We start from the raw sequence: 15,041 nt of genomic DNA on the forward strand, positions 1-15,041 counted from the left end.
ACCAGTAACCACTAACTGTCTCTATATGAGTAACCATGGATACATAAGCTACTGCATGGGCTAATCAGAAGAACTATACTGTATTTCTAACTGGAGGTATTTGATAATGTAATTATTATTATTACATCTACTACATATTGGGATAGGATCCTGGAGATGGGAATACCCCCTTAAGGTACAGTTCTGATGGGGGGCAGGGGGGAAATCGGTTCTGGGCTACTGTTACTTCCCTCGATATTGGAAGTTAGATTATCAGGTTTTCTGGATTATTGAACGTTTACATATCTAATTATAATTCTTCTTACACCTATTTCAGGATCTTCTCCACAGCCGGAAAGTACCTGTGCGAGTCCTACAGCCCTCGTAGCCTCACCGGCATGCAGGAGGCAACCTCCACCGAGCGGAAGAGCTGCAAAAACCCCTGGCAGGAATACAACTACCTCCTGAAGGGGGGCCCAGCCGAATATGCCAGTCTGATGGAGACCTTGTACATGTTGAAGGTCAGTTCCCACCTTGTGAACACACCATTTGATTGCTCTTTACGCACCACTGGGATGGAAGTTGATACTCGCCGAGGACAATGTTTCCCTCATCAGCGATGTTATGTAATAAGTGTTATCATAGCCTTCGCTCCGCCAGTGTTTGCTCTCCTGAAATCCATCTATGTTCAACAATCAAACTGATTACATTTTCTCCGTCTGCAGATTCTGCATATCGCCACATCTTTTTTTTTTTTTTTTTTTTTTTTCTTTTTTGTTGTCAGTCATATCCGTTTTTGTCTATAAAAAAAGGCATTAAAACTGAAGGCGGAATTTATCTTTTTGTCCCCTACCCTAGAGTTATGGTCTCAAAAAAGATGCACAGTATGGTTCCTGCCATTTTTTTGTTTGGTGTAAGTAATCTGCTGTCTGACAGCTTTCGCAGTGGCTTAGTTCTAGAGGAAAGAATCTTATATTTTAGGTGAACATGCCCGATCCTTCTCTCCCCTGACATCACTTGTCAGGGGCCCCATTCACATGACATATTAACAAAGTTGCCTGACTTCAATCCAATGTGTATAAAGGCCTTTAGGCCCAAGGCTTTCCCTATAAAACTCTCTATATTGCCCAGAGCTGCATTCACAATTCTGCTTTTAGAACTCGTTCATGGTCCACCCTCATTGCAACCAGTGCTTTTTGTATAATTGTTGTAATAATAGTTTACAGTCATTCGGGGAATTTTTTTTTAAATGAATGCAAATCATGTGTGCATGATCTATACAGAAAAAGAACCAGCAGTGCATGCAGAAAATGGGGAGCTCAGAATCTGGGGTGGCAGCTTTAGATGAGAATAGACCATATATGAAATAATGCATCTTGGAATCAGTACAGGATAAGGAAAGCAAAGTATTGAAAAATAGCTTGGAACCCTACCACTCTATGTGCCAGCATGTAGAGGGAGCGCTGACATATAAAACGGACGCCCCTTATGGCAATCCAGCCAGTAATTACATTACGTGGTCACACACTTAATGGGCTATTCCCAACTCCAGGATCCTATTTCAATATGTAGCAGGTATTATAATAATAATAATGATAATAATAATAGCAAATACCTCCCAATTTAAAATGTAGTACAATTCTTCTGATTAGCGATGTTGCTTTCCCCATGTGCAGGGCATTGCAGTAGCTTAGGTATCCATGGTTACGACCACTCATATAGTGACAGTTAGTTGTTTGTGGTCGTAACCATGGATATCAAAGCTACTGCAATGCCCTGCACACGGGGTAACCAACATAGCTTATCAGAAGAACTATATTACATTTCTAATTGTAGGTATTTGCTATTATTATTATTAGTAGTAGTAGTAGTACACCTGCCACATACTGATTTGGGAATACCACTTTAACCCTATATTTTCCAGCCCCTATATTATACACTCTATTATGTATCCTTGCCTTGATTTGGCCCCAAAATGACATAGCCATTACCATATACCCCAGAAGATCAGCATCCTAACTGGCGGTTGTCAGTCAGTAACGCTCAGGTAAGCAGTGACTACCATTGGCATTACCAGGTGAATCAGCCCCGCATGGAATAAAAACAAAGAAATTTGTGCAATCGTTCCTGCACTTTCTGCCAGCCTCAAGTTTAGGAACTGATTGTTCTGTTCAGGGCCGTTACACTTGTGGCTGTCATCCATCGCAGCGCCGCCACTGATCTGCCTGGCACCGTCCCCGCTGTTTCCGCTCTTGCCATTCTTCTGCTGCCTGTACTTGACATTCAATAGGGCTACGTTCCCAGGGTGTCGTCTTCTTCAATCAGCAGTGTCTTTACAACAGCTTTGTTTTGTGTACTTACAAGATTAAGGGATAAAAAAAACGTATCAACAGCAGAGGAACACGTAAAGCCCATCTCTGGTACATGAAAACCAGCCATGCCTAACTATGTATAATGGAAATCCACTGATGATCTGATGGATACTTAGACTGACTTATTGATTACCGTAATTGATGTGAACAGCTGTAAAACAGGGGGGGGGATGCCTTTTTTCTACTAATTTTGGATAACCCCTTTAAATGGACGATTGACCCTTTTTTAATGTCCTTTAGTGGTATTTATTACAACAGGGAGGATCTAGAACCCCCATCAGTATTTGGTTAATGGGGGGCAGTTGAAATCCCCGTAGCACTTAGTAAGTTTCACTATTACCCATCGACCCAAGCAGATTTTTTTCATTTTTCAGTTACCAGCCCAACGGTGTGATACATTGGCATTCTGAACACAAGGTCAGATCAATGTTCACTCTGATTTGGGGAAAAAAAAAAAACTTGGTTCCTTCAATTTAGGCCTCATTAGTAGTGATGAGCGAATATACTCGTTACTCGAGATTTCTCGAGCATGCTTGGTGGTCCTCCGAGTATTTTTTAGTGCTCGGAGATTTAGTTTTTCTTGCCGCAGCTGAATGATTTACATCTGTTAGCCAGCATAAGTACATGTGGGGGTTGCCTGGTAGCTAGGGAATCCCCACATGTACTTATGGTGGCTAACAGATGTAAATCATTCAGCTGCGGCAAGAAAAACTAAATCTCCGAGCACTAAAAAATACTCAGAGGACCCCCGAGCATGCTCGGGAAATCTCGAGTAACGAGTATATTCCCTCATCACTAATCACTACTCATATGTGGCCCCAGTGGACAAGCTCCCACGATCCACTGAGTCTCGTCCCACCCGGTTGAGCAGGAGAATGAATGGCCGGATGGACTTTATTGGAGAGCAGACGCCACAGTCTCCTCTATCCTATGCACCCCAAGGTGTGACAACTGCCTGATGAGGCAGAATGGGGCATGACTGTTCCCCCGATGAGTTTCAATTCCAACAGTGGAAGCTGCAACTATTAGTCTATATCTGCAGGAAAATCCATATGTTCCTGACTGCCTTACTGGGTGTATGCTGCATGTAGATATCTCATTTATTCTGTGGTCGTGTGTTTGTATATGTTTTCTATAGTCTGTGTTTTGTGTCCAGATAGTTCTGATCTCCGTTGTGATAACTTTGTCTCGTGTATCCAGGAGAAAGGAGCAGTCAATGCTAACCTTCTGGCTGCTGCCCGCTCTGACCTCACGCGCCAGAACCAGGTAGCTCATCAACTCGCCTTTGACTCTGTCTTCCTAAGGATAAAACAGCAGCTTCTCCTAGTGCCCAAAATGGAGGTCAGTTGTCTATTCTACTTTTACTTCACTTAAAGGGGTAATTTTACCAGTGGGAGGCCATCTTAGTAAAAGAACAATGGAAGGCATTATCGACCACCTTCCACACTACAATGCTGCTGCTACACCGATCTCTGACAGAGCGGAAGCGATAATAGAAAACTAGGGAGCAGAAAATATCACTATAGGGTCTTATCCGGTAGACATTGAAATATTAAAAAGGTTTATGCTAGCGTGATCTGGTTGTGTTCACACAACATTGTTATGAAATAGAAATCCAGCTGCTGCAGGCCCAACGGGTCTTCAGACCAAAGAAATTCCAGGAAAGGAACATTTTGGATAATTCAGATGGTAATCGAAATGGTGAATCTAAGTCCACACAAGTGGGTTTGAGGGTTTTAATTTTGTCAGTGCATTTCAAAGTACTATTATACACTTATTCATCAGGTTTTTTTTATCCTGATCAAGTTTGTAATATTTCAAAACGCGTTGACAAAATAAAAACCTGCAAACCCACTTGGGCGGACTTGGATGTACCATTTTGATTACCAGCAGCGCAGATTATCCACAATTTTCTTTCCCTGAGACCAGAAGCGATGCCATCCGGTCCACCTATACCTGACCCTCCTACCAATCAGTGGCCTCTGCGGTAAAGTCTCTGGTGGTCATGAAGTCATAATTTCTAGTCTAGCTCTTTGGAGTGGGCGGTAAATACCGGTGGGAAGTATGGCTTCTGGTTTTTTTTGTAAAGGTGGTTTCCCACTGTTAGGTTGAATAATACATTTAAGCTCCATAGCTCCTCCCTGGCTGCTAGAAGCGTTGTCTACATGGCCGCTGGGATCTGTGTAGCCCGGTTTCTGGACTATTTTTTGTAAAGTTCCTGTATATGAGTACCCCATCTGTGAGGACCACTTATCACTTAGCCCCTTTTACTTGTTACTCCTCTCTTGAGGACTGGCAGCCACTTTACCAGGAGAGATCATTCCAGTTGTCCGTTCTTTATACCTGATCTTTTGCATTGTATTTTATTGTCAGAGCTGGGGATACGAAGACCACGGTGAAACATTGACTGAAGACTTGCCGACATTTAGCCTCACTCCTCTCGAGTACATCAGTAATGTAAGTGTGTGACAAAGCCAACGGCCTGGTGCATCCTCTTCTCTCAGGTTCTTACACATATATTCAGAAGGCCATCTGACAACCAATAGTGCTACAATTGATTCTTCCGCAAGAGGTTTCACCCAACTTTTCCTGACCCTGAATAGTTCCATAGGAATATTTTCCATGCTTACATATTTGTGTAACCACCAACTGTAATGTCACCTTTGCATTTTTAGATTGGTCAGTACCTCATGTCTCTTCCTCTGCATCTCGAGCCCTTTGTAACCCCTGAAGATTCAGCGCTGGAGCTGGCTTTGCATGCTGGGAAATTGCCCTATCCTCCCGAACAAGGTGGGTCTACAGTCATCTGTCTGCTGGACTTTAGCCACGCTGGAAGTATTGATCATTTTGTTGATTTATAGGTCAACTCCACCTCCGCCTATTCACCTGTTAATGCCCGTTTACTGCCAACTTTATTATGTTGATGTTTATAAAGGCTTCCATATATTTATACACCCATAAAACATGCAAAGCACAGCCAAATATTAACACTTCTCAGACCTACAAGAATGGCCATCAATCTAGGGTCATTATGTTTGCCCATAATCTGTAGCAATGGTGGCCAATTTCTTTCAATTTTGTGTACTTTGCAGGGGAAGAGACTCCAGAACTGGACAACATGGCTGATTACTGGCTGGGATCACTGGCCAGAGCCACCATGCAGACGTACTGTGATGTCATCCTACAGATTCCAGTTCTCACACCACACTCCAGCAAGCAGCTTGCAACTGATATAGGTGTGATACTGCTATTAATTATGTATTATAGAGGACAGGTATTTTTATGTTATTACTGCAGGATGTTGTCTCCGACGGTATTGATTTTAATGGACCACCATTAATCATGAGACCTCTTCCTTTGATCAGTTGTGATCGTGTCATGTCGGACGCTGTTCATACCAGGGCGTTCGACAGACAGCGGTAATTCCGCTTTTGTCCACTATGCGCTCAGTGGCGTCGGCTAGATTTTATCTAGCTGGTCCGGGGTTAATTTAGCTGATCCTCGGATTGGAAGCTGGGCCATGCCCACGGCCTTTAAATAGTTCGTCTGAACATTGGGCGTCGCCGATTATAGCTTCTGTCTTGTGCGTTGTTATCTCGGTCTGGAGTGGTGAGCTAGGAGTTGGAGTATCGTTGCTGGTGGTGTATTTCCCTTTGTCTTATTTTCTCCTTCCCATATTTGTTTTTGGTTTGCCCTTTGCACTTATAGTGTATTCCTGAGTGACTGCGGCGTGGTGCATATTTTTCTGTTGTCCTTGTCTGTGCTAACTGTGGGTATTGGTGTGTGGTCTCTTCACTGGGTGGTTGGTGGTGGTTTCAGCCTATGGTTGAAACAGGAGACAGGGTGAGGATGGAGGCCCAGACATGCACACCATCAGTGTAAACTCTGGGAGAGTGTCAGTCAGGGTTTCCCTAGTCTGAGGGAAATTGCAGGGGCCCGGGTTATTAGCTCTTGCCTACCTAGGTCTCCCGTGACAGATAGGTCCTGATCCAACAATACTTTAATATGCCCTACATCCTCCAATCTAAAAAATGGCTACTTGTAGAGTATGTGACTATGTAGTATAGCTTCATCTAATGGAGTTGGTCAAAAAGATTTGCTGGACCCTGGTCCAACAGCCATGTCGATAGTCTGTGGCTGCTGGACCAGAGCCCTGCGAACCTTCTCCTACCTGCTGCCATCCTGGGAGCCTTTTCTGATTAGTAGGCCATGACAACATCATTGTTGCAGCATAATGCACGCATGATATCGTGCAGGAGATACTAACCGGAAAAGATCTCTGGGATGCCGTCAAGTAGGAGAAGAAGGAAAACCCTGGAGAAATAATATAAAGTGCAATAGTGTCTTATCCGATGATGCATTACAGTAAGGTGCAAGAGTGTGCTCATGTGAAAGGGTTGTGTGATACACAAACACTATAATAGCTCGAAAGTGTCAGCTGCTGCAAGTCCACAGAGGAGATCTGATAACCTACTAATATCCATTCTTGTTTTTAACTACGCTGCTGATAATCAATGGAAGAATCCAGGAGACCAAAGAATATTCTCTCTGGTTTATTATCAACATGTTTCAAAGTCATCAGACTTCTTCATCAGGACAAACCACAAGTACCTTCATCAGGACAAACTTGTGGTTTGTCCTGATGAAGAAGTCGGATGATGTGTTGATAATAAACCACATAGAATATTCTTCGGTCTCCTGGATTCTTCCTTTGGTTATCATATGCAGCGCAGGAAACCCACTACTTTCCATTCCAGTTTTGTCAGGTAGGAGAAGGTTCACAGGGCACTGGTCTATCTGCCACGGACTCCCGACATGGTTGTTGGACCAGGGTCCAGTGAAACTCTTTGATCATCTCTGTAATCTATCCTCATTTTATGTTGTCTTCCTAGATTATTTGATCAATGTCATGGATGCACTTGGTCTGCAGCCCACCCGCACTTTACACACCATTGTCTCTCTGATGAAGACCAAACCTGAAGACTTCAGGCAAGCAGCAAAACCCTTACCCAGGAAAATCTCCTCCTCCATTGCAGCAATGAGAAACATCGAGTACTAATCTACCTGTGGGATTGCCATTCATCACCTTGTGCTTTCCGATGTCAGATCAGAATCTGCTCATGGGCATTTCAAGTAGGACCTAACAAGGTCTGTATTCAGGACAGTCATAGAGTTAATGGTCTGCAGGGGCGTAACTTGTCCTTGTAATATGTGAAATCCTGTAAACTTTACTGCCAAATATAAAGAAAAATGAGTATATTTATTAGAATCCGTCTGGAGTTATATTCTTTTTATAGAAAAGTTTAATATGTTTTGAAAGTTTTTTTACAGAAGGCACTTGGGTGACTTTCTAACTTATGTAACAGCCACGCACATTACTCCCCCGTAGCCTCGTCAACTTCCGTGCTGGTGTAAAATAAAGTTGGCTGCACCATTTATAGGATGTAACTGTAATGGCACCATATAAGATGTTAAGTGTTTCCTTCTAATTTTTTTTTCTTTAAGTCAGTCTTAAGATTTGTATCCCAAGGTGCAGCTGCCGCCCGCTGCCGTGAGGGATGCATGTTCTTTAGTCAATCCCTGCATGTGTTGCTGCTGTCGAACAGCCGAAGACTCTCTGTTAGCACCCGAGCATGCGCAGATACCACCTTATCCCAGCACTCTCGCTCATAGCTAGTAGCCACTCTTTTAGGGCAACAGGAAATAGTGCAGCATGCTACTTGTTTACATGGGAAGTGGGATGTTCTACAGCAAATGGAGTTAAATGTGGCAAAAACTGAGGATTTATGAAGTGGACACGAGGTAATGGAGGCTTCTGGATTATTTATGGGAGCCGGCTCCTCCAGTGCTTTTTCACTACAAGTGGGTAACATTTATCGAAGGTTAAACTTTAACCATCTGTTTGTAAGCGATGTGTTAGCTCCGGATTTCGCTAAGCAAACACAAAGGCTTGAGATTTACTTATAAAGGCGCTGTTACACATTCTTCTTCCGTTTACAAGCTTGTTAGGATATACTATTAAATCAGACGCTCGGACTAATGAATAAACTCTCAGCAACCTGTATGCGAAGAACGATAATTGGCCATGTGTTCTTAGTCCCAGAGAGGGACATTTCTAGAGGAGGTCTAGGTCGATGTCTGTTGAGATGTTGATCAGTGGACTTGGCTCCCCCATTTTACTATTTGGTGATCACACTCTTCTGTGGATAGATGATAAATATGCTTAGTGGGGGAACCCCTTTAACACTGCCTAAGGAATGTTAGAGGAGAAATCCTACATTTTACCTTGCTTAAATGTGTTGTCAGCGATTAAAAAAAAAATTGTTTTTCTTTTTTTTCCTATAAACTGCGCCACCTTTGTCCATATGCTGTGACTGGTATTACTGGTATTATTACTGGTATTGACGGCCCCCTGAGGAAGCCCACGCGAAACGCGCGTTGGGGCTGCGTAGTCTGACCAGTGCAAGGACTTATTTAGGTGAGATATGACGCTCTGTATTTGATATATACTATCCGAAGATCTGGGTATTTCTGCATAGAGCCATGGTTATGGTGATGATGTGGTTTTGAGTAACATATATGATACCCTGTATTTTGTGACAGTGTTGCAGTATACATATTACGGTTGTTGAAACTCCCGGTCCTATGTACATAAATGTAACTGTCGGTCTTTTGTTTGTGTCCTTCACGATACAATTGCTTGTCCAGATAATAATTTTTTAGTATTGTGTATTAAATATTATCTTTTATATTGTTTACTAATAAATATTTGATATATATTATATGGGTAGTCTGGTACTCCTTTTTTTGTTTGTTTATGACTGGTATTACAGTTCAGTTCCACGTACTGCAATACTATACACAATGGTGGCATAGACAATGGTGGCACAGTTTATAGAAAAAATAAATCCCTTCAGCATCCCCTTACTGATGTGTGATGGTCTCGATCACTGAAATCTCCACGATCGCTAAATTGAAGGGTGCAATGTTATATCGGGTGCTGCAGCTCTGCTTAATTGGGGCACACAGGCACATCACTATGCAGAGGCGGACATAGGTCACTATAGGGATCTGTCAGGGGTGGCCTGTGTTTGTACCAAGCAATCATTAAGTTTGGGGTAATACATTTCTGGAGCCAAGGATGGGATATGGGTGAACAGCAGGGAGTGTCTCCCTAAAAGATGAACACTGTCGCTGAAGTCTTCGGATAAAACACTAGTAAAATCCAGTCTGTTGTGTAAGATTTACAGAATGGAAAAATTGTCCTTTAATTTGCTATGATTCACTTTTTTTTTTTTTTTTTTTTTTACACTGCCTGGTATCCAATAAATGTGGGTCTGTCGGTTGTCACTATTTTAAGTATTTTCTGTTTTATTCACACATCCATCTATTGACAGGCCGGGATACCTGCCTTCTGCTCAATGGCATCCCTCCCTTCTTGTGAATCTGGGAAAGGACTCCGTCAGATGAGGATGATGTATCTGGAACAGTCCTAGTCAACCCAACTTCAAATGTAGGGTCTTGATCACAATGGGTCTGGACTTGAACAAAAACAACAAAGCGACTGTCATCCGTCTCCATGATTGGATCTGGGCTGTGGAGTCGGTAAGCCAAACCTCCGACTCCTCAATTTCCATGACAGCGACTCTGACTCCACCAAAATGGGCTCAGACTCCGACTCCACGACTCCGACTCCACAGCCCTGGATTGGATGTAGAAAAGCACATTAACGTAGACAATGAAAAAGCTTCTTTGATTTGAATAATTCCGAAATGATAGAAGGGTCCCTCCGCTGGACCCCCAGCATCTCCTTTAATGCCTTTCTGTAAGTTGGGCACCACCAAGCCTAGAATAAGTTACTACAGGTCTGTGAGAATTATCATTTCCGATTTCCTTTGCATTACACAGCATTTTGTCACGCAGGTCTTGACCTTGACAATCACGGGACTCTACAGTTGAACTGTATGTAATACATTTGGTAAAACAACTATAAAACTGGTTTCCCATATAATGAACCCTTTAAAGTTACAATGTTCCAACATTTAGAAGTGATTGTTTAACCTGGTATGAGATGGTCTCTGGTCTCCTACACCCGTGTGTCTTATAAGGCTTCTAGAAGCTAGAGGGTGATTGTGGTTTTAATTTTTATTTAATAAATCAATAGTACACATGAAAATAAACAACTTTGTAATATATCTTTCAGAGAAATCTCTTTATTTCTCCTCCTGGACTGATCTTTCATTCTTAATTCATGGGCAAAATCTGTATTCAGATAGAAGATGGCGGTTGGTGCTTTTACAATTCCATGGAGGAGCTAGACGAACACACAGACCTTCTGCTGCAAGTTCTGAAACGGCACTTATAGTTCTCCATAGAACTTTATGAGCACTAACTGTCATTTACTATCTAAGTAATGGGAAAATGTGAATCCCTTGAACAGAGATTTTACCAGTAAATTAAGAGATTTGAGAGAGCTCAGTCCAGGAGGAGAAAGAAGTGGCTTACAGAAGAAGATATTAGTTATAGGTATGGAAAAGGACTAGGTATCATTGCACTGGAACGCCCGAGTCAAGCCTCCGTAGTAACATCCAAAAAGAAGTTAGAAAGTCCAGTGATTTAAGTTTTATTCATTAATCTTTCATCTCTAGACCTTCTACCTTCTTTTTGAATATTATTACAGAAGAAGATATATTACAGAGTTGCTTATTTTTATCTATGCTATGGGTTTATGAAATACAAATTAAAAGGGCGATTCCTTTTTAAAGGGGTTTTCCCACTTTCAGGAAAGTGGGCCCCAAACTGTGTAAAAAAAAAACCCTAAAACAACAAATTCAGCAGGTACTCGCCCTACTTGGGTCTAGTTCCAGCTTCCCTCTGCTTCTCCGGTCCTGGTGTTTTGACTAAATCAGTGATATTGCCGCTGCAGCCAGTCATTGACTGCAGTGCTCATGCACTGCGGTTGACAGTACGCAACACTGACATCAGTGTTATGGACAAGAGTTGCGCTGGTTCTGAAAGAAAATAGCCATGTTTTGCTAATATCCTTCAAGTGCAAGTCAGTGTATTTTGTGGCCATATTGGTAAGTTATATTGTTACCCTGTCACCATGTTGTGACCATCCTTGAATATTCTGTATTTTTTAGTTCTCCAAAATGAGCAAATTGTATTGACTTGGTCACATGCACTAGTGTAGATAGAATCCTTTAATCCGGCAATAATGGCAGCAGGCAGTGCTGGATTTAATGATTTTTTTTTATTATTATTAAGGATTTTAAATATGGTAAAGAATACATTTACAAAGATAATGAAATATCAAAATAAAATGACAAGAACCAAGAAGTGTTGAGCGCTAGCTTATCGCATATTCTGGATTATCAAATGTTCATACAAAAAAATTATAGAAAATATACTTGTAATAGAAAGTAGAACATTGGAAAGAAAAAAAAACACAAATATTTTGTATAATGTATGCAATTTCTATTTATTTCCTCAGTCTTCTATTTGCCTACTTATGCTCAGTTTTCAATCTTCTTTGACCTTTTTAGATTATTCTGAAGATCCTTTCAGGATGTGAAAACCAATGCAATTTTTCTATATACTGTGTGTATGTGTGTGTATGTGTGTGTATATATATATATGTATATATATATATATATATATATATATATATATATATATATATATATATATATATATTTAGAGAGTTTACAATCTGTGTCTGTGGGATTTGGAGTGGTCGTCCATTTCTTAGGATAGATCATCGATAGCAGATTGGTGGGGGATTTTACACCCGGCACCCCCCATCGACCAGCTGTTTCCAGCTCCACCATCGACCATATGTGCATAGTGCATAGAGGCGGAACAACACAGCTCCATACGTTTTGTAGTGGCCCGTCTTGGGTCATACAGATCAGTTCCTGTTATATTGTAGATCACAGACTTATGGTTAAAGGGACTGAACAGAATTTAAAAAAAATAGCTGTTTTTTCCCCCACAAACAGTACTTGTCCTAAATACTTAGTTGACGCCTACTTGTAAAAATTGGACAGTAGAGTTTAGCAAAAAGATCTGTGCTGCCCTGATCTGGAATCTAGCCCAGTCTTCTATGGTAGCTGTACCTTGGACAGTCTTCACTTATGTGGTTGGCATCTTCTACCCGGCAGGCTGTGTACATCTTGCATATACTAGGCCTCTCGACGTAATGATGTCAAAGGGACTAGTGAACACTAGAGGTGACTAGGGTGCTGGACCGAGGATGCCAACCACCTGAGTGACCGTTACCATCATCTAGTGGCCAAGGACGACACAAAGCCTTTTGCTCAACCCTAATGGACTGCTGTTTTTGAAAGAAGGCAGCCATATTTTTCTCATCCAATAACTATTAAGAACTTGCCAGGTACTTGCTGATATGTAAACGAGTTGTGTCATCTATATAACCCTTCACTTACCAACATTTCATTGGGAAAAATTGGGACATCTAAGCCCTACCCACAAAAAGGGGAGGACTGTCTACTTTTCAAACCTCCATTTCTTTTGTGTGTGGGATTGCCAAACTGTTTTGATAAAACCGGTTGACAAGTATTCAATCCCTTCTCTAAAAACACCCAACCCCAACAATTAGCTCATCATTATCATTGCTGATCCCGCTCCTGGAGGCCCCAGCTGTTTAGTCCAAACATACATTTCTTCAGTATTGACCCTCTCGGGGAGATAAACTATTACTTGATGACATGATACATTTTGGCTAACTATGTCATAGGTGGCAACGTTGAGACTGTCGGGGAGAGAATGTCAAGGGATCTTCATCAGACAACCCATTTAAATGACCAGACTAAACTACTGAAGACGGACAAGGACCCGGTGTAGGTTGACCTAGTTGGCAGCACCAAGATGTTCCTAGACATCAAGAAAAAAATATCACAAAATTAAGTGGCAGTAAGAAATATCTAAGGATATTGGCTACCTGGCCTGAAATTTTCCAAGTCCTGATATATACAGACCTGAAAGTGCATCACAATTGTCCCATACAACATAATACAGACTCTACACAGTCATAAACTAGGAATCTTCTCCATAAGTATAAAGCAAAGCTTCCAACTCTAAGGAAAAAGACTTCAGTAATTAAAATAACTTTATTCCAAAACTCTGAGTAGATCAATACTAAAAAAATGACCTGTAACGGACATCATTCTGTTCCAAAAATATATGATAATGTCTGATACTATTAGATTTCATGAATGTGATGATTAGAGGAGCAGCCGATTGATGGGTGTTTTAATAATAAAAAAAAAAAATTATTCTTCATCACTAGATATGACTTCAATCACATCCTCGATGGGCTGCACCCGTAAAGAGTCATACTTCGGAGGTGGGGTTCCAGGTATAGGCATGGGCTCTACATCTTCATGTTGGAAGCCAGGGTTTGTGTATGCCTCCACCAGCTCGGACACTGTAGGTGGTGGATCGGAGAACTCGGGCCGACGCTTCTTCTCTTTTCTCGATTTGTTCCAGGCGTGAAGTTTGAGTAATGTTATCCAAATGCAGTCTATAATGATTTCTCCAAACTCAATGATGCATAAGACCGAGCCTCCCATCCAGAATCCAAACTGGCCACCCAAGTTTGAGAGCAGCCATACCACCTATGGAGCAAAAAGTACCACGAATGAGTTCCATTATTTCATTTGATTATATCCTCAGTATCTTAAAAGGACAGCCCGTGCTCATTTGCAGATCATAGAGTGGAATATCCTGCTAGGATGGGTGTGAAAAATTGATAAACAAGAAGATTGGAAGGTGCTAGGAACTTTTCAGCTAGGCCAAGGCTGCATCCAGCACCTGTGCTTGGTTTGAACAGTCATTTTCTGTTGACCGTGTCTCCTTAACTTCAGTAAAACTTTAATTTATTTGCAGAACTTTCAAATTTTTTTCCAACTGTCTATCAAATTAAGCAGGATCCAGAATACTTGTAATTAGGTATTTGATATGGGGTATTAATCACTAAAGAGCTCTTTTCTTACAGGGGTTGTCCATAATTTAAAAAAAAAAACAGCACCAGGCCGATCTACAGATTGGTATTGCAGCTTTCACTTTAATGGAGCAGCAATACAAGACACAACCAGTGAGCATACATTGCGTAGGAATACATTTTTATTAATTATGGGATTTACATAATGATTATCTGGTAGTAAGACGGTGGCACCTAACCCAGACCTCCATTGTAGAGCAAAATCAATATTGTCTCAACCCCAAGGGCAAGTCCAGCAACTTCCATTTCACACAACTATGATCCCCCCAGCAGCCCATGTCTATGCCCGTATAACCTAACCCTCCCCCCCCCCTCGTATTCGGCACTCACGTTGGTGGTTTCAGACTCTGAAACACTTCGGTAATTGAATTCCTGGAAGTAGATGTTCAGTCTGATGATGCCATTTCTGATGGAAGAGAAAATATATTTAATATTTGCAACTTTTTCTATAGAGTAACACTGATAAAAAATAAATTGGACCTCGATGGTAGATTTCTATGGGACCAGTCGTGGAGCATATGAATGGGAACTATGGTCTCACTGACCATCGATGATAATGGGCCATCTCACAGAGCAGACTGCTGAAAGGTGTTGTGTTTAGGGACAGATCAATCAGACGTCTTTAGAAGAATATTGGTAGGAGTCAATTATGAGACCTCCTGAGA

General features: G+C 41.6%; 2 protein-coding genes across 4 annotated transcripts in view; one reads left to right on the plus strand and one right to left on the minus strand.

The window, feature by feature from the left end:
• Nucleotides 1-7,620, plus strand: part of COG7 (component of oligomeric golgi complex 7) — a 56,089-nt gene extending 48,469 nt beyond the window's left edge. For both annotated transcript variants that reach the window (XM_077274723.1, XM_077274724.1), the window contains exons 13-18: nucleotides 317-500; nucleotides 3,552-3,692; nucleotides 4,725-4,808; nucleotides 5,027-5,141; nucleotides 5,444-5,587; nucleotides 7,244-7,620. In XM_077274723.1, coding sequence (XP_077130838.1) covers nucleotides 317-500; nucleotides 3,552-3,692; nucleotides 4,725-4,808; nucleotides 5,027-5,141; nucleotides 5,444-5,587; nucleotides 7,244-7,410 — 835 coding nt within the window. In that variant the 3' untranslated portion in view covers nucleotides 7,411-7,620. The remainder of the gene's footprint in view (nucleotides 1-316; nucleotides 501-3,551; nucleotides 3,693-4,724; nucleotides 4,809-5,026; nucleotides 5,142-5,443; nucleotides 5,588-7,243) is intronic.
• Nucleotides 7,621-13,467: 5,847 nt separating this feature from the next.
• Nucleotides 13,468-15,041, minus strand: part of SCNN1B (sodium channel epithelial 1 subunit beta) — a 60,599-nt gene continuing 59,025 nt past the window's right edge. The window contains exons 12-13 of one of the 2 annotated variants that reach the window (XM_077274727.1): nucleotides 14,707-14,782; nucleotides 13,468-13,990 (exon numbers count right to left, since the gene is read on the minus strand). In XM_077274727.1, the coding sequence (XP_077130842.1) occupies nucleotides 13,646-13,990; nucleotides 14,707-14,782 (421 nt within the window). In that variant the 3' untranslated portion in view covers nucleotides 13,468-13,645. The remainder of the gene's footprint in view (nucleotides 13,991-14,706; nucleotides 14,783-15,041) is intronic. The other variant, XM_077274728.1, reaches the window with a different exon arrangement.

The sequence above is a fragment of the Ranitomeya variabilis genome, chromosome 7, assembly GCF_051348905.1.
Source record: "Ranitomeya variabilis isolate aRanVar5 chromosome 7, aRanVar5.hap1, whole genome shotgun sequence".
In the NCBI taxonomy this organism is placed as follows: domain Eukaryota; kingdom Metazoa; phylum Chordata; class Amphibia; order Anura; family Dendrobatidae; genus Ranitomeya; species Ranitomeya variabilis.